The 20,047-nt window shown below is 44.4% G+C and overlaps 1 protein-coding gene across 2 annotated transcripts in view; it reads right to left on the bottom strand.

Moving 5' to 3' along the window:
* The window catches only part of ERBB4 (erb-b2 receptor tyrosine kinase 4), a 583,385-nt gene that overhangs the window by 349,805 nt on the left and 213,533 nt on the right, over nt 1-20,047 (bottom strand). For both annotated transcript variants that reach the window (XM_064718299.1, XM_064718298.1), the window contains exon 2: nt 14,297-14,448. In XM_064718299.1, the coding sequence (XP_064574369.1) occupies nt 14,297-14,448 (152 nt within the window). The remainder of the gene's footprint in view (nt 1-14,296; nt 14,449-20,047) is intronic.

Here is a 20,047-nt window from a genome sequence, read left to right as displayed (position 1 = left end):
TTTTTGATGGCCTCCTCCTCCACTTTTATCTGTCAGAAGCACTGAAGGCTCCCACAAGCCATAAAGTGTTTCTGACATTCATGGCTTTCAGATCCTGGGTTTCAAAGAACTGCTGAAGGTTATGTTGATTAAGCCCAAAGACATATTTCTAGAAAGCTGTAGCTTAAATAAAAAAGGTGTTTTGCTGTCACAGTGATCAGCCAAAACTGTTACTGAAGCAGAGCATATGGGAGACATAAGAAAACGTGTGATGTTCCAGGCTGCTGAGGTTTGTTCTCTCCAGCAGAGATCAGAGGCAGTGCGAAAGCAGAGGAGGCATTTAGCTCAATTAAAAAATAAACAAATAAAAACAAAGCCTTGTACTGAACCAGATGACGGCTGATTACCTGACAGTTCAGTGAGGGGTAAGAAAAATCACTGCCTTTTAAGAGTGCTAGCAGACAAGAGTCCTTTTTGTTTCCTGAGAGCCCCAGAGGGGCACTCTGAGAGGCCTCTGGAGGATGGAGCTGGAGATGTTTATTTAAGGAAACAAGAGAAACCTTTACTGGGAGCTTTCCTGAAGCCAAGATGAAGGCTGGCTCCTTTTGCTTCTGAGAACTCCCTGCTAACCACACACACAATGGGATTCATGCTTCTGGCAAATTAACATCCAGTGGATGCTGTCTGCAGCAGATCTGATAAATATTTGCATCCACTATGAATTCATGTCATGATGGAGCATTAAAATTTCATGGGAGAAAAAGAAAAATTGAAAATTGCTTAAGGAGCTGTTGGGTTTAGGCTTCTCAGAGTTGCAGGGATAGTTCAGTCAGCAGACATTGTAAAACTACCAGTTGCTTCACCTAGCAAAATTTCAGCCCTTTTTAGATATAAAAGAATTTATGATTTCCTTTCGGAAGGAACAACGCAACACTTTGGGTACAGCAAGGGCTTTAACCAACAACTGAAACTTCAAAAGAAAAATCATGATGGGGCCTCACAACCTGAAGGCACATTTGGACAAAGGTGACCTTTTACAGGAGGAGCTGAGGTGCAGAACCACAACCAAAATGATTTATTTTTAAACTGAAATCTCAGGGAGTAGGTGAACTCTATTCAAAGTCATTTAAATAAATAGGATTTTTATAACTCCTGGCTGCAGGCTTGGCTGGCTCCAACGTGTTTGTGCACATGTGTGTGCAGATTACCTCTTCTATTATACAAACACTGCACCTTTTGGTCAAACACCAGGCTCACAAAGCCAAAGCAAAAGCAGCATGTTAATATTTACCAGCATTTTCTTGGTGAATCCTTGCAGCCAGCTCTTTTTAGCCACCAGCATGAGCTGAATCGATCCCCAAGCAAGGGATGGCAGGGCTGCTGTGAAAGATGCCAACATATCCACATTGGTATAGATTTACATGTGCTGGACCTACTCTGCCCAAGGAAATGCTGCCTTGCCTGCTAGGAATACCTCTAGCTAAGCCATTATTCCATGATTTCTGGACACTGCTGCTTCTTAGCACATTGCAGGCGTGTGCTGGCTGAGCACACTCCACATTGATTTGCAAGGTGAGGGGTCTTCACTGCAAATGAAGCAAAAAGTCTCAATTTTACTGAGAAACTTTTGCTTAAAAGGCCAATAACACAAGGAAAAGACTCCAAGAAAACACCTCCTTCGCAAGGACTGATCTCTTCCCGCACAATATGCAGTGCTTCCCAACAGGCTCTAAGCAGATGTATTTGACTATACATTAGATCACTTTGAGTGATTAGGGTATCCCCCAACCAGGGACACTCATTGGAAGTGCAGGAAATAAATGCCCTTTTAAGCACAGTTCATTCTTATCTATGCACTGTTCTGCTGAAATAATTCACTGCCTCCTAATGAAATGAGCAGGACTGGCCCCAGGAATGAATGAATTCTCACTCCCTGGTGATGGGTATTTATGTGCAGGGACAGAGGGTCTGTAATACAAGATCCATCCTTAATGCCTGAACCCATTTTATCTTCATTTCACACGATACAAGTGAACCGAGTGTTGTTTTGGGACATAATTGATCTGTAGCTGAAACAAATCAGCTCAGTAGCTCCGTGAGGAGATGAAATAGTGGATAATCTGTAGTCCAAAACCAGCTGTTCTGCTGAGATCAAATCATTGCCTTGGCACTGGAATGATGAGCTGCCAGGGGAGCGCGTTCCAGCACCTGCCGTCATTACCGGGCACCGCTGCCAGGCACAGGGATAATTGGCAGCACATGGGGGCAGCTCCCACTTCCCAAACTGGTGCACCTCACCTGCCCTCAATTCTCAATGTCAGCACTTCCAGGGAAAAAAAAAAAAAAAAAAAAAACCAAAAAAAAATCCACAGGCAGAGGAGGCGCGCAGGGAGGATGCCCAGCATCAGTTTGCAGAGCTGGCACTGCAACCAGCACCAGCAAAAATCTTGTAGGCTGAAGCTGAGCAGCTGCCTCCACTCTTTATGGTGGGGATAACACAGCATAAATACATGCAAAGATTTTCTTTTGCGCTATTTTTCTCTGCTTGAGTACTGCTGACAATTATTTGGAGCTGAAGTTCATCGTGTCCCTTCCTGCAGTGCCCTTCCAAATGAATCCAGGTATATTTTTTAATACATTTCCCTGTTTTAGGTAAGGTCTCATGTGTTCATGAGATGATCACACAAATGGGGCAGAAATGATGGGAGAACATTGCTTTTCCTTTTTCCCTAGTGCTTCCCTGATATTCAGAGTGAATTCTGCTTCCTTAGGCCATCACGCTGCATCACAGTTTTAAGGCAGAACTGTCATTATTTTTCCTGGGGTATGTATGACACCAGGGGGTTGTTTTTTGGTTTACAGAATTTAAGCCAACCCTGTTGCACATCTCAGGCACCCCTGTCTGGAGGCAGCAATACACAGATACTTCCACCACCACCACTGTTACCCTGAATTGGACATCACTGTGTAATATTGTATTATTACACCAATGTGTAATATTGTATTACAAAACAAATGTGTAATATTGTTTTTCTGCTGGCACTTGAGGATCTGAGTCAATCCTAAAACATCAGAATCAGAAATAAATGAACACCCCAAAACATAAAAAATCAGAATAAGTGGTGACATCAGGGTCTGGCCACCATTCAAGCCCTTGGACCACTTGGCTACAAATCTCCCTTTCACCATATTCAAAGTGAATGGCATTTACTTTGAGGGTTTCAGCTCCACGTTGTGCTCATTAAGGTTCTTTTCTTAAAGCATGAGCACAAACTCTCCCACAAAATTCATTTTTGATACAGCCACTCTCCAGTAAGCAGCATTAAGCTATCAGTATTATTTTCCCCTGCACCAAACAGTGCAGGTTTGTCAAAATCAGCGTGATATTTCTGCCTTGCCTTTTGACATTTTCAGGTTTGTTATGTTCAGACGTTTCCTCAAAGCACTTCATTCTTTCTCTCTGGAAGGACTAATGACCACCAAAGGGGGAAAAGAAACACTTCATGCCATTCAGTACAGCATGCAGACTCTATTAGCCTTTGAGTTAACTTCAAACACTGAGCACCACTGGATGAGACAGCTTGTGCTTACCCTGTGGAAGTACTGCTTGAACTAGAACTAAACCTTTGACTTTCTAAACAAATTTTTCTCATTCCACCTTCCCATCATGATGTATGACTCTGGGCACATGTTCCCTGAGAAGTCAGTGGTACCTGGCTTCATTCCCTGCAGAATTTCTCAGAATTTCTCAAAATTTCTCAGAATTCCTCAGAATTCCTGAGCTGCAGAACCAGCTCACGTGTGGTTAACAGAGATATTCCTATTTTTGAGGAGGACACTCAGGAAAGCCAACTTTTCCCTTTGTCCCAGCCATCCTGGGCACCTAGGATCTGCACAACTGTGGGGCTGTAATTTGTAATTAGTGGCCAGGTTTGGGGTGGGAGCATTGCTGCTGAATTCTGCAATCTGCACAGTTGTGCTGACATTTCTGAACCATAAAAGCCCTGCGGCTGGCATCTATAGAGGAAACCTTTAAAATTGATCCAGTTTAGCACAAAAAAATGTTGGCTAAGCCTCAATCCATCCCTCTGCTCCTCCACCCCTTGACACAGCTTACAGCAAAAGACTTTGTTTTTCTTTTCATATGGATTTTAACAGTAATTCAAGCCCATTGATCCAGGACTCTGAGTTGGTGTATTACAATGCAACATTATGCAGCTCTCTCACAGTTGGTTTGTCTAATTTCATTTTTTTTCCATAGTAAAATGGGATTGGAGGGAGGGAGGTTGAGAGGAAAAATTGGCAATGTGTTGCCTAAACGCTCAGGAAAACAGAAGAAAGTTACTCAAAAGAAAGTGTAACACACTTCCACTTGGCACAGCTGCTATACATCAATTTCACCTGTAGCTATATCCCTCTCCACACCCCATCTGTGTTCCCATCCCTGTTCCACTGGAGGATTTGAGAGGGTGGGTGGACAAAGAGGAGAATAAATAAGTCTCAATGACATCTGAGCAAAGCTTGTCAGTGAACAGAGTGAAATGGTAGAGTTTATACCATCTGGTAGAGTATATACCATCTTCTAGCTGGGGTTAAGACTTCAAACCCCATTACACTCACCATTTACACCACATAACCTTTCTTTCTATGCTTGACAGAAAACTCCTCATTTGCTTTACAACCTAACAAATTCATTTATAATTTAAAAGTGTTTGCAACCACAGTTGTTTTGGGTTATTTTTTTTCCCATTGGCTGGTTTAACTTTACTCTGCTGTTTGTTTTTCTCAAGTTTCAGTAAGACCAGCATTTCCAATCCCATTTGTAGGGGACAGGTTTACATTTAAAGAGTCAGATCATTAACAACATAAGGTGGTTGAGAGAGGCTATAATTGGTTTCACTGGCCTAGAGGGAAGATCAACACTGAAGAGAAACAGCACCTAATTAAGAAGGTTTGTACTGTTTTATTTTTAATAATGTCCTTCTCTCCACTACCAACATTTTTTATAGTACTCATCCCTGCAGCTTCTGTGGTCTGGCTTAGCCACATGTGTTTTACAGACACCCAGGCATCAGACCCCTTCATGGATGGGCAGAAGGAAGATTCTAATCAGGCACTAAACACTAGGAAAGAATTGATAGTCTGTAAATAAATTGATAGTCTGTATTATATGTTATATATAAATATATATTATAATATATATACTATATAATATATAATGCATATGTTATATATACATTACATATATTATTTATTTTAATATATTTATTATAAATTATATTTATATTATATATAAATAAATTGATAGTCTGTATTATATATTATATTTATATATATTATAATATATATTATATTATCTATAATATATAATATATGATATATATTATATATACTATATAGTATATATGTACTATATATACTACATATATTATTTATTTTTATATTTATTATATATTATATTCATGTTATATAAAAATAACTTGACAGTCTGTATTTAATTTTTTAAAAAGTAACAAGCCACAAATCCAAAGAGTTTTGTTCATCTTAAATATTTGACTCCTGATCTGTATTTCCTCCACACGTGACCCACCCAGCATGTACCTCTGCAAAACTGGAAAACACTTGGGGAACAAAAACCTGGAAAACTGCAAAACATTCCACCTGAAGCAGTGATCCTTATGTCCTGGCCATGTTTTTGGTCCTGGAGGCTCCTGCACCTCATAATTTCCCAGCAAGGTGTGGGGATGCTGTGGGATGGCACACTGGCATGATCAGGATCACTCTCATGCTGTGCCATCCCACACCTGCCTGGGCACCCCAAAAGCTGCCAGAGGGGCCCGTGGGGTTCCAGAGGAGCAGTGAGAAGGACAGACTTCCACCCCCCAGGCATGGGGGAGCCACCCCACATCACCCCCCCAGTGCTCTGCTCTGCCTGACCAAGGGCAGCCTCACTGCAGCGCAAAAAGGGGATGGAGTGAAAAGGATATTGCTGATCTCGAGCATGTGTGGGGGTCTGGGCTACTCTGAATTATTTAAGTCAGGCTCCTTTGATCTCTCTGCTGATCCAGAGTGGCTGCTTCTGCCTTGCACATGAATCAGACAGGCTTCCCAGGCAGCTGGGCATGGGGTGCCTGCTGTACAATAGGAGCTGAATGAAAAATGCTGAGAGACAATTTAAAGAGACTCCTTAATCAAGCTGGACTTCAAATCTTGACCTCTCCTCTCTACACATGATACAGCTGAAGGATGCTCCTGCTTAGTGAAGGAGACACAGGCAAAGAAAGGCTGGCAGAGAGCTGGGGGAGCTCCTGGCCACTGAAAACCCAGAGAAGGGGCAAAACAAAGCCCCATGCTGGGATCCATCCCCAAACCCCCCAAGAGCTCTGGCAGGGGAGCCCCTGAGCTTTCCCTTCATGGGGGGATGCACAGCAAGGGGCAGACTGATATTTGTCACCCCATGAGGATGATGGCCTGAGTTTCACACAGCAAATCAGCCCTGGGGACTTGGACACGTGGCTGTCACTGCCCCAGTGGCTTTGGCAGCACCCACAAGGGCACCCTGCAGCAGGTGGGATGTGAGGAGCAGCCCAGTGCCATCCCCATTACACTCAGGTTATCCTGGAAATCTGCAGCCATCCTCCATAACAACATTTCCCAAAAAAAAATTATTCCTGGGGAGCCTCAGAGCACTCAGCAGGCACAGACACAAAGCTTCACTCCACAGTTCATTGCTGCACCAAAACAGGAGCCTGCATTCCCAGAGCACCCAGTTCTGCATTCCCACAGCACCCAGCTCTGCATTTCCAGAGATTACAGCCCTGTATTCCCACAGATTCCAGTTCTGCATTCCCAGATTCCAGCTCTGCAGCACCCAGCCCTGCATTTCCAAAACTTCCAGCCCTGCATTCCCATAGATTGCAGCTCTGCATCCCCACAGATTCCAGCTCGCCTAAACACAACTGGTAATTTCAAGTGCACCTTTTTTACCAAGCCACCAAAAATAATTGCTAAATAATATATGCTACAAATTTGGTATAATATTTGCTAACAAATTTGGCTACAGCCTGGCAAACTCAGCTTGAGGATTAATTGTCTATTGACCCAGCTTTTTAGGGAGAAGGAAGGGGAGGTGTGGGCTACAAAACTGCATCCAGCAGCAGCATCCTGAGGCTTAGACACAAAATGAGCAGCACCATGTCCTGTGCCTACAAAATTGGGTTGAAATCATGACAGGCAGTGTTAAAAAAGGGGATTTTGAGCATCCAAGGGAGGCACAGGGGCTGCTCAGGCCAGCCTGCAGAGCTACAGGGACACACCTGGGGGATAAGCGACAGCAGCACAAAAATGATGTCACACCTCTGAAGACATTTAGGTCAGGAAGTGCTGGATGCCTTTTCCCTACCAGCTGGGGGGCTCTGGAAGTGGTGGGGTCAGGATGGAGCTGGCTGACTCTCTGTTAGGGACTATGAGGAGTGTGAGATAAAGGGATGAGGGCCATGGGAACACCAGTGACCACAGCAGTGCCTGGAATTCAGCGACTCACTGTGCCTGCAGCATTTCAGAACCCACTTGCACAGGACAGGCCTGATGACAAATCTGTGGCATTCCCTTCCTTGCTTCCTAGGCATTTTGAGAAGAGTTTAAACTGCTGTGATCATTTTAAGCAGCTATTTCTACACAAGCAATGGGAAATGGCAGAAGAAGCCTAGTTCCTGGAGCAGCAGAGCTGTATCACACATGCCTTCTGCAATTAGCCTTTGCTCCCACTCCACCCTCAGAGCCTGGGATGCAGCTCACTTGAAACTCAGCTCAGGTTCAGCCAGCACAGCTGGCAGCTGATCACAGCCCCTGTGAAACATTCTGTCCACGCCACAAGCATGGCCTGGCATGCAAGTGGTCTCCTGTAACCCACCCAGCACAGCAGTTGTGCTCAACAGCAAGCTGGAGGTGTCCCCTTTCCACCCAGATTTGTTTGATGCCTCAGGATTTAGCTTTTATATTTTTCAGATTCTGTGCTGCTTTAGTGTGTAGTTCTGAGCTTCATATGAGGGGATGGTGAGCTCTCTTCACACAGTTGGGAGACAAAACAATTCCTTCTTTAGCTGGGGACCAAGGACAAATGATCCAGATCTCAGGCCCAAGAGCATAAACAACATGGGCTGAAGAGAGAAAAACAAGGAGGATGGGACTGGATGGGCTAAAGCTGTAACTGGATAATTAACTCCAATATGCAAATAGACCAGAACCTATAAAAGCGAGAGACCCTGTGACCAGTTGTCCATTTTGTGACCATTTTGGTTCATCTTGGGTGCAGCCCTGGCTGGGCTCTTGTGCTGCCCAAGGTGGATTTATTGAGCCTTTTAATAAATCCCTGCTTTATTGTTTAACTCCATCCAGCCTCTGTTCTAGGTCAGCCCTCACAAGGCACCAGTGTGGCATGCACAGCTCTGACCATCACACCTCTGCTGTCCAGGTTTTGTTTTCTATCAGGTAAGGTCCATTCTGGGGTAGGGCCACATTGCAGTGCTCTCCTGGCACTTCTGGGGAAAATCCCTGCACAGAGACAGAGCCACCCCACAGCCCCTCTGGGAGCTCTGACAGGCACAGAACTGCACAGCCCCTTCTGCTGAGCAGGGCACGACTGAAGCCTGGCAGCTGGGCAGTCAGACACCATTGTGCTGCAGAAGGGATGCAGGACTGTGCAGAAACCCCACACAGCATCACACTGCTCTGCCCAGCAGTGCCCTCCATCCCTGCACACCCCTCCCTGTTGTCACCTTATTGCAGGGTTCCATACTGTTGTGTCCTATCACAAAAGTTTCACACCTTCTTGGTGTTTCTCATGGGCAGCTCCTCAGAGCACCGGTTCTTTCTTCTTCACAAAGCAGCCACTGACTCCAGTTCCCTTCTCACTCAGCCACCCCACTCTTTTCTAGCACTCTGCTTCTCAGCAGTGGCCTGTTAAAGTCAGGCCTGTTCCTAACCTTTGATAATTGGCCCAGCTGCAACTCCTTAGGGGTAAGATTACTTTCTACACTATCTTTATTTTCTTATATTCTATCCCCCTACACCTCCCTGACAGGCCTGTTCTGATGCAGACTTCCTCTGTGCCAACATCTCCTCTCAGCTCTGCCACCAGAGCTCGCAAAAGGCTCTGCTTAGCCCTGATTTGCTGTAAAAGACCAAAAACGGTTTAAAAACCCCTCCAGTTCTGTTTAATGCCATGGGGCCAGGCAGCATTGGCAACCCAACTCTTCTCCTGGCTCTCTGGCAGTCCTCAGCCTGCAGAGGAGTCTGTTCCACCAAAACTTCCTCCAAACATTAAACACAACCAATAGCAAAGAACAAAGTCCAAATGGCCAAATCCCACCTGCCACAGAGCCTAACTATGATGTAAGGAACAGGGTAAGGTGGGCTGGCAGGGGTTCTCACCAAGCACCAGGCCATGAGTGCTGACAGAGGGGAGATGGGCCCTACATCTCTGCAATAAATGTAATATTCACCATGAAACACCCACCCAGACAGTGCCCTGCAAGTGTGACTGGAGGTGCTACACAAGCACTGCTGAGGTAAATGGAAATAAAACCCATAAAGCAGTGGTAGATAATTTTTGAAGATTGTTGATGGTGGTTAAAAATGAGTTTCATAATCACTTGGAAGAGTTATGGCAAGGGAACAGCACAGAACTTTGATCACGTCTTTAAAAATAAATAATCTGAATTGGTTAAATAAAATCTGGGCTTGAGAAGACAATTTACTGACGGTGAATTGCTAAAAGCCAGGGGATTAGTCAAAGATAACTCTCATTTACCAAATGTGTTTAACAGAAGCACTTGCAGAAGATTGGTATGTGATACACTAATTGTGTATTTTAGTTTGAAAATTGAATATGGAGATGTTATTAAGCACAGCCCACAAAAGGAACTGCCAACTCTGCCAAGCAAAACTAAAATAGGTTTCCCCTTCTGTTCTTCAAACAGTTGTTTGCAACATGAACCAGTGAACAACCTGAGCTTTTCTCAAGGTTTTTTCTTCTGAAGTCCAAAGCAGGGAAGCAAAGCTCAGCTCTCTCCTGGACCAGACCCAAGGCAGGCAGCAGCTCCAGCAGCTTCTCTGGTCTCATGGAGCAATCCCAGTGCAAGAGCCGGGCTGTGCAATGAGGTGAAGCATGCTGGTGGCTTGGGAAGCAGGGAAAGATGGAGCCTGACCCTTCCCACTGTTATTCCTGCCTCCCTGGGCAGCCTGGACACACCACAGGGACAAGGCAGCTCTAGGGACTTCCCACCCCAATATTTGTCCTGCCCAGTTCAGTCACCCTCTGTGCCAGTGGAGAGCCTGCCTTGGCTGCCACAGGGAGGTGGCACTGCAGCAGCCATGGGCTGCACGAACCTCAGCCTCATTTCATGCCAGAGCCAGGACTGCAAAAACTGAATCACCCCTTGAACATTTTCTGTGAGTAGGTTGAGCCTCAGAAGAAGGACAAAGCAAGCCAGCTGTCAGACAGAGGTCAGGAATATCTGTCCTTAAAATTTTTCCTGCTATTCCTTTCCTCTGCCATGACTCCATTGTGGCCACAGCACAGGGAAGCACCAAGCAGCAGGAGCAGAGCTGGAGGCAGCACATGCAGAACACGAGTTCATATTGCACTTGCTCACAGGAAAGCAATACCCAGACTATAGCACAACCAGGAACCAAAATAAAATAGATATTAAAGTAACACAGATGACATGTCCTCCTGCTCTGCTCACATATAAGAACAGCAGGAAAAGGAACAACTGGCACATGCAATCCCTTCTTACAGAAATCCAGCTCCTTGTGAACTGCAGGGCTGTGACCATGTTCACAGGGGTTTTCAGACTGGGGAATGGACAAGGATCTGACTCCATGTTTCAGAAGGCTGCTTTATTATTTTATGATATATATTACATTAAAACTATACTAAAAGAATAGAAGAAAAGTTTTCATCAGAAGGCTAGCTAAGAATAGAATAGCAAAGAATGATAACAAAGGCTTGTGGCTCGGACAGAGAGTCCAAGCCAGCTGACTGTGATTGGCCATTAATTAGAAGCATCCAACATGGGCCAATCACAGACCCACCTGTTGCATTCCACAGCATCAGATAATCAATGTTTGCATTCTGTTCCTGAGGCTTCTCAGCTTCTCAGGAGGAAAAATCCTAAGGAAAGGATTTTCCATAAAAGATGTTTGCAACACAGGGCTGGAAGCTGAAGTGGCTGAGCACTTCATTCAGGTGACAGACAGCCCCTCTTAGTCTTCATCAGCAGATATCCAGAGAGCTAACTCACAGACATAAAGCAAATCTACTTAGGGAATAAATGTCTAAATAAATATGAGAGATGGGATGCTGATCTGTTAATGTTCCTCTGCCGGGTAAATAAAATTATGGGTTTTTTTCACTTCAATTCATTTATGCTATTTGTTTATTACTGCATGATGAAAAGGCTCAGCATGTCTTTTCCTCTGTGAACAAGAACATGCCTTGGGCAGGTCCAAAGTGGTGGGACTTGCAGGATTTCTCTGCTCCATGCCACTATCAGAACAGCTCAAGTTCTTCTACCTAGTTTAGAACTAGGTAATTATTTAGAGTCACATACATGTGCCAGTGCAAACTTGAAACATTTTTTTCCTAGAGCTGCCTAAAGGCCACCTGAGGTACCAAATGCTTTGCAGATGACACACAATGCTCTGTTTCCTGTCACATTTACTGACCCACACAGGTGAGCATATCACTGCTGAATTTTGGTTTTTTTCACACATTCATTAGCCAGATAAGCTGCAATCTTTTCAAAATTCTAAGAGAGTAGTCACTTAAAGAGAAAGAAGAAAAGTCCACCAAGCATCAAATTTGCTTTACGCCTACATCCCTAACCACTCTCTTCAGAGCTAGGCAGTGAAGTCAATGAGGAAATGAAGAAAAAATGAAGCAACAATGACGCCTGCAGCTTACCAGGCCTTCTCTCTGTCCTGGAGTTGCCCAGCTAAGCACTATGAAGAGGACAGGTGGGTACACAGAGCCATGGTTGTCATCAGTTGGTGACACAGATAACCCAGCATCTACCTGAAGTGATTTTGGTGGAGGAAGAGGGCAATTCCTGCACTAGAGACCAAAACACTGGAGCAGCTGAAGGAGCGTGATGCTGCACAGAGAGTTCACTGCATTTAAGTCTGAGGGAGACAAACAGCCTTTCTCTTGGTTATGTCCCATCTGCCACCTTCATTTGGCCATTAAAACCATTTTTAATATGATAAAAGGAGTAATACTGCCTGACTAATGAATGTCGAATTATCGGCGTAAATGTGCCAACATTTATTTATTTATTTGCCTCGCCGAGAACATGTTCTCTTCTGTTTGGTTTTCTTCTTTAATGACTACAATTTATCATACTAACTAGGCCTTCCACTTTGCTGAGTTTTGTTTCAAGTTCTGCTTTTTTGCTGAGACATCTGTGAGGGAGCAGATGCAGGTAAAAGAAGTGATAAAACTAATAAAAAAGCAATAGTAGCTGTCACCTAAAAAGCAGAGGTGACCAAACCACCTTCATTTACTGAACAGGGCCTCTCCTTCTTGATCTCATTTGATGATTTTACTGCCTTCTTTCCACCAATATTTCTCACTGCTCATGGCAGCCCTCTGTGAGGAATACTAATTCCTGATTTCCAAGTAATTTGCTTTCCCCAATCCCAGCAGGAGGAAGGAAAGCTGAGGCGGAAGGACTGCCTGCCATGAATTTGAACCAGCAGGCATCTGAGACTGCAGAGATGCCCCAGTCAGAGCAGGGATCCTGCCCTCACAGAGCAGGATCTGCCACCTGTCCAACGCTGCTCCAGCTGCACCAAGGCTGGATCTATTTCAGAGCAAAGGCATATGTGCTTTCCCCACCTGTCACAACTGTGAAATGTACAGACAGCATCCACTTCCGAAGCATTTGGCACTCAAATTAACAGGCAACCTGTTAGTCTGGGTGCAATTAGCACCCCAAACTTTACTCAGCATGTCTGGTGCTGAGTTTTCCTCACAGATCTTTCAGCAGCCTGGCGTACACGTTGAGTAAATAAACACCAATGGATGGAGTGGCAAGGCTGTGAAACCCCCAAAAAATTCAATGTGAAGCAGAGCTAAGCACACTGCTTGGCTTTGCCTTTGCTAGGAACTGTGGTGGAAAGTTTTCAGTTTCACAGTTTGACAGACTGGAATGGAGCACTCAGCTCACCCAGGACCCAGCACAGGGAATGAGTGAGTGTAACCCAAGCAGCTGGGGCTGCCTCCCACTGCCTCTTCCTGCTGCCAGATTTAAACTCCAGCTCTCCTGCCACAGGAACGTGCCACTGACACACAGACACGCATCCTGCAGCATGACAGCAGCGTTTTTAAGATGTACAGGAGAGCAATATGAGCAGTGTAAGTCCTTACCTGTGTCATGGAGAGTACAATCACAGCACAGACTGCAACCACACTGGCACAGGCTGCCTTTTCTACCCTGGCCTTCAGCCCTGCCTTCCATATTACACCCACATCACCTGCAGCATCCTCAGATGCCCACCTGGATCACTCTTTTAGGGGGATATTTCTTTAAACATAAGGAATGTGAAATGCCAAATAAAGATGGGCTTAAGTTTTTTGAACTCAATATTCACCTTTCTCTCTTCTGGTTGCCAGCAGAGCAACAGGGCATCTGCAAACCATACTGAAATGTTCTTTCAAAATTCCAAAATTTGATGCAAAGAGGACTGAGGGAATGCACAGCCAAGGTTCCCCAAAAGCAGTACAGCCTTCATTTATCAGAGACTTCCCTGGATACTGGAGATTGTTGGGCTCACAGCTCCAGTCTTCAGGTTCATTCAGCAATCACTTTTTTCTTTCTCTTAAATGCTCCACAAACATTTCCCAGAGTCCTTCCCTTGCTTAGTCCATATCTAGCATTTTATTAGGATTAACTTGCCAGTCCTCCAGTGCTTATCTGCATGCTTCTCTGACCTTCCCAAACCCCACCTAACCCGCCCTGGGGCAACACAAAGTGAGAGAGCTGCGAGGTGTCACCTTCCAGTGGCACAGCTTTCTCCCCCACATCCTGGATCAATCTAAGTGACTCACACTCAGAGCACCTGTCAAAGCAATGACATTGCTTTTGTTTTCTCTGCACATCCCTGGCATTTTATCATCCTCTTCCATCACAGCAGAGCTGGTGGCGGAGAAACCTGGTGTTTTCCAGCCCAGCACCTATGGTTGCTCCCTCAAAAAAGAAGCAGAGGGAAGGAGGGAGGAAGGAGGAGGGGAGGAGAAGAGCAGGCTGCTTACCCTCAGGAAGGAGAGGTCCCTGTTGTGCTCGATGCTGGTGATCTCCAGGTTGCCCATCACCACCTCACAGTTCTCATAGTACTTGCGCAGGGCCCGGTACTGCTGCTCCAGGTCAGACAGGGAGCTCAGCTTGTTCTCAGTGCCAGCACACACTGCAAAGAAACACAGCACAATCCATCAGGACTATGGAACAGGGGCACTGGAGCACAATAAAGTCTGATACAGGGAGTTGCAACAAAAATCTGTCATGATTCACAGGGCTGGGTCACACAAGTCTCACTTGAATATCAGCAGTGGAGATGGGAACGGTGGAAATACAGCCTGTGATCATCTCTGCAATTTAAACATCAAATGGGCTGAAGTGCCACCAAATGCTGAAAGGCTGAAAAAAGGCAGAAATGCAGGAAAAAGGCCAAGCAGGTTGACCCCAGCAGCCAAAGGGAAAAACTCAGGTCTCAGCAAAGCTCCACCAGTTCCACCAGTGGCAGAATCAGACACTGGGCAGAGCCAGTCTCATCACAGGCTGAGGGACACAAGGCTGGAGAGACCTCTGCATCCAAGGTGACCCGGATAAATCAACATTTTCCCTATTCTGAATAGAATTTTGGACAAGCCAAGGACAACCCAAGCAGAAGACTTACCCCCAACATTGTTTTCCCCATCACTTTCCTTTAGACCCCAGCTCTTCCCAGCTTTAAGCAATCAAATAGAAGAAAAACAACAGCAAAAAAACCACATTGTCTCTCCACATGTCCCCAGGCTGACTGCACAGCAAAGAAATGTCAGGAAACACCATCTTAGTACAGTTTTCAAGGAACACTCTTTAATATTACACTACTCTGTTCTACATTTTGAAGCCCAGCTAAAAGCCAGCACAGAATCCCAGCTCAGCTCAGGGTATATGCAATGACAAAAAAAAAAAAAAAAAAAAAAAAGAAAAAAAAAGAAAAAAAAAAGAGAGAAATAAATCCAGAAGTGGCATTTTACATGATCAACTTTTCACACACTGCTCAGGGATGTTGCTTAAATGGTCACATTTATGGGCTGGTTTTGGTTTGTTTGTTTCAATGAACTTTCTTTTCCTCTTAATCAGCAGCTTGTGGGTTGTTCTTATCTGTGAGCAAATTAATCTGGGTACATCTAAACTTTTGAAATGGCCATTATATTATGTAAAACAGGAGCCTGACAAGAATGGTATTTCTGGAGCCAACCCCACTTCTGGATCAGATCAATACAAACAAAACTCTCCATGACTGGAGGCATAATCAGTAAAATTGGCTAATAGACACTATTTTGAATGATGCAGGTCCTTTTTATAAACACCAAAAGTAATTAGGTTTCAGAGTACTACAATTATTGACTGTTTATTTACTATACCTCCTTCACCCCCCTTTTTTTTTCTCACTTGAAGTGGGAACAATTCTAATCTGTGCTCTCTCTGCTGCAGAATTATTTGCTCTTGTTCTGGGGCAATTTGAGCTTCCAGCAGCCTCTTGGCAAAGGGCTTCAGGAGGCAGCCAGGAGCCCATGACCTGCCCAAGGTTTTTTCCCAAGGAATTTCCCAAAAATGGCAGCAGAAGTCTATTCCTGTTCCATTACAAACCATTCACAGGGTGAAGGGTTGACCAGATCATTTTTGGGTTGTGTTTCCAGGGGCCAAAGAGCACAGACCAAAGCTGAACAGGCACTGCAAGGGCTGCTTCTCTAAACAGGCATTGGGTCTACCCACCATAGGGAATGCTGGAATATTATTTCTTTCTATGAGCTGGCAAAAGTCAAATTTCAAAGTTCTTGCTGCAGTTAAAAATTTGAAATATTTGACCTATGTTCATTATACTGTGTTGAAGGAAAGCAGAACTGCTTGCTTTGCTCAGGTTTTAAAACAAGTTATCATGTCATTTTGAGGCTTAACTTAAAAGCATGAACATTCCAATTTTTAGATTTTCTGTAAAACCTTACCACTTAGAGTAAATCATACCAAAACACTGTTGGTATTTTGTGATTTCATTCCAATATTTTTAACAGCTATTTTAGGAGATGGAAAGACAGGGTCATACTGGGACCTCACTTATCTCTGGTGGACTGGGAACATTGGAAGGATTAAGCACCGCAACTAGGAGATGGCACATCTTTATTTTTGAAATACAAAGCCCTGTCCTACAGTTTTATTCAGAAAACCCTCAAGACCTGCCCTTGTGTGCCAACTCTTCACGGAAACACATCCCTGTGCCTGCCAGAGCACCTAAAAATTCTTGCTTAGCACTTACAAAATGGGTTTGTGCGCTCCTTCCTTAAATACAGCAGTATCCATTACAGGACTGATCATATTTCCAGCCAGGTAAGTATTATTCTGTCTCAAGGCTCCCAAGGACTAATAAATACCTTCCCTTCCATTCTGCAATCCGTGCTAAGGACCAACATAGCTCAGAAAACAATTCCTGCAGCTCAGCTAATAAAGCCATGCGCTGCAACACTGATATTCCATGTTGCACACCCATTAAACGTTTCCTGAAAGCTAATGCAGCCATTTGTTTGCTGAGAGGAGGCAGGAACACCTGGAGCCTGCTCTTGCAAGAGGATTCGGCAGGGGTGAAGCCAGCCCAGATGTGAATGAACCAGGGCCAGGAGTTTTATCTGACTGAGATTAATTTTGTACAGCCAAACCACTGCAGTAACTTCTCCCAGGTTTTGATATGGCTAGTAATCAATTCTTTTGGATTAAAAAAAATACAAAAAAAGCTTTAAAGATAATTTAGAATAAACCATGCTGATCCTTTAAATTTACCTCATAGCACTTAATGTCTGTCTTAAAAAGAGAAGTTTCCTTCCACAAAAAATTGGTCACAGATTGCCTCAAATCAAGTCACACACCAAAAGTGATTATCCTACATCAATTGAAGGGAGCAGAATTCACTTCTTTTTTTTTTTCATTGCTACCCAACCAGCAGTGGAAGCTGATGCACAAACAGAGCTCAGAGCAGGAGGGAGCTCTGACCTGCACAACGAGCTGAAGTCACAAAGCAAATGTGGGTATAATCATGGATCATTAATAATCCATTATTACAGTAAGTCATTAATCTCTCTGTCTCAGCTTTGCAATGTATGCTTTTGATGCACCTAATAATTATGTCACATTCAAAACACAAAAGAGGAAACTCTGCCAGTATTTAAGAAAAGCAGGTTAGGTCCTTCACTTACAGGAGGAAGGGCTGGGACAGCACCTCCCGGAGAATCCTTTAAAACAGAGAGATGAGAGATGCTCTTGGCAGGTTTTTCAAGGCAAATAACCACCAAAGGGGTAAAAAGGCATTCCTGCCATGAGAGGGAAATGCTGCCGGCAGGGATGAATGACAAAGGTGCTCCTGTTGGTGCCAAGGAGACAAACCTGGCAGGAACACAAGCCAGAAAGCAGGCTGTGAACTCCTGCTTTAAAAGTTCTATGCCCCATTTTGAGCCATATGAGACAACTCCCAGCCTTTCCAGGGCAGATTTGCCAAGTTCTGGGTCTGATTTGCCAAGGCAGTTAAAAAGCACTGAAGGAACTGTGTGTGAAGTGGGAACTAAGCAGGAGTCACACAAGATTCCCAGTCCCTCTGTCCCTGAGCTCAACAAGAGCAGGAACATATCCCACTCACCTCCTGCTCCTCTCCTGGAACAGCAACAGGCATCTATGTGTTGTAGCAGCTCTTTAAAATTAAGTGCTACAATAATATGTAATTTACAGGGATGTTCCAGCTGTATACAGGCATAAACACAAGCGCAACAAAATTTCCTTGTCACACCATGCAAAACCACCATAATCTGTATTTCATGAGCCCTCTTCAAAGCACTTTGCTGTATATTGTTAGATGTGTAGTCTCACAGAGCCCCAGAAATGGATGAGCAGCAAAAAAAGAAAATCAAGATTGTGTGTTTTAGATGTTCTTGCAGCAGAACCTGTGCTGGTTAATAAAAAATATTCATCCTAAGACAGGGCAAAGAGGAGCAGCTTTAGATGTGCCTCCAGTGTGAACTGCTCTCATTATTGAGCATGTCTGGTCATGTACTCTCTGCCTCACTCAGGGGAGGCATCTCCATAAGGGAAACCCTCCAGTGCACACCCAGGAAAATCAGATTTCCCCTACGTTTTGCCCAAGTCTGACCTGATTTACTGACACCCCACCAAGCCCTCAAACCCATCTCTCCACCTAAATTATTATTTTCTACCTAAAGGGGATCAGCCATTCCTGCTCTTTCCACACACTGACAACAAACCCCACAGACTGCTCATGTGCAGAGTCACCCCCTAAGGTTATCCCAAAGCTCCAGGACATGCCTCTTCCATCTGGGGAATCCCAAACCAGCAGTGATGGCACCAGGCAGTGGCCACTTCTCACCTGCAGGGGGATTTTGGGTGAGGGCTGGAGCAGAGCACTGCTTGGTCACCACAAAAGTGAATTTCAGGCATTGCTCAAATATTCACACTTCACAGCCAGTTGTTTACTTATCACCAGCTACCTGAAGTGACAGAGTTTCAGCTCCTAATGGCCCCAATTACAACAGTAATAATCGTCTGTATTGAAATGATGCTTTCCATCAATATTCATGCACATGACTTGGAAATTAATTTTCCATTGACATTTTTTTCATAAAACAGCCAAATCATTCAAATGCTCACTTAAGGGTGGCAAATAATGGAGACATTTAGAAATGTCCATTAGATTCTGCTTTTTAGCCCATTATTTTGCTCTGCTCTGTTGATGATAAATCTATACATTAAATTAAGAAATCACACTTGCCTCCATCTCGTTCTGCTGCTTCTCATACTAATGGATTTTATAATCCTCCCAGATTAACTTCTGGAAGGAGATCATTTCTTATCCAGCCCCTTTCCAGATCAGCCTACATCTGGAGAACTAAAGAAGAGTGGAATCCATTATCTCCACCACGGTCACCCCCACCTGAAATCCTGGTGTTGCCTCACTCCTCTCCCAAAGCACACTCACAGAAGCAGTGATGAGGCATCCTCTCCTCTAACTCCAAGGGAGTTATCTCAAGCATCTGAATATATTTCCCCCTGAATCATAAAACATTTATTATTATCTCTTTGGCAAGGATGCAGGAGAGCAGTGCCTTTGCCCTGCAACAGCCTCTTCCTGAGGGCAGCACAACCTCCCTTTGTCAATCAGTTTGTCAAAAACACAAAGGGAGCCTTAAATTCTTGGACTTACCGCTTTGAGGAATGTCTTTATAAAAAGGATAATCACAGGTTTCTTCACCCCATAAAAGATGAGGCCCAACAACAGTCATCATCTCTTTCTAACACATTCTCCCCCTATACTTCCCACTTATTTACTTAATTAGCTGCGTTTTTACAGACAGCACCATTATCAGGCTTCCTTGAAAGGCAGCTAACAGAACTGTTTATTAATAATTGCAAACACTCGTGGCAATTTGTTAAGACCCCCCAGATGGGGGGAATACTCCAGCCCCTTAAGGAACAGCTAATTACCAGCAATCCCCATTCACTTCTTTCTCTCCACGCTCTCAGCAACAGCCTGGGCACCGTGGCACGTAGGCACACAGGAAGGGGAAACACACTTTTAATCCTTTCATTATTATTTTACAGTTCTCCCTGAATGAGCTGCAAAAGCCCTGCATTTTCTTGCAATTAGGCACGTCCTAATGAAGCCAGGGCTTCGTGCACTTAGAGCCTTGCAGATGTTTCCCCTGAGAAGGCAAAACACTCCTGGAGGTCACCAGCCAATTTTC

The sequence above is a fragment of the Zonotrichia leucophrys genome, chromosome 7, assembly GCF_028769735.1.
Source record: "Zonotrichia leucophrys gambelii isolate GWCS_2022_RI chromosome 7, RI_Zleu_2.0, whole genome shotgun sequence".
Taxonomy (NCBI): domain Eukaryota; kingdom Metazoa; phylum Chordata; class Aves; order Passeriformes; family Passerellidae; genus Zonotrichia; species Zonotrichia leucophrys.
The sequence above is the reverse complement of the archived record's forward strand: the minus strand, read 5'-3'. Positions and strand labels throughout refer to the sequence as shown.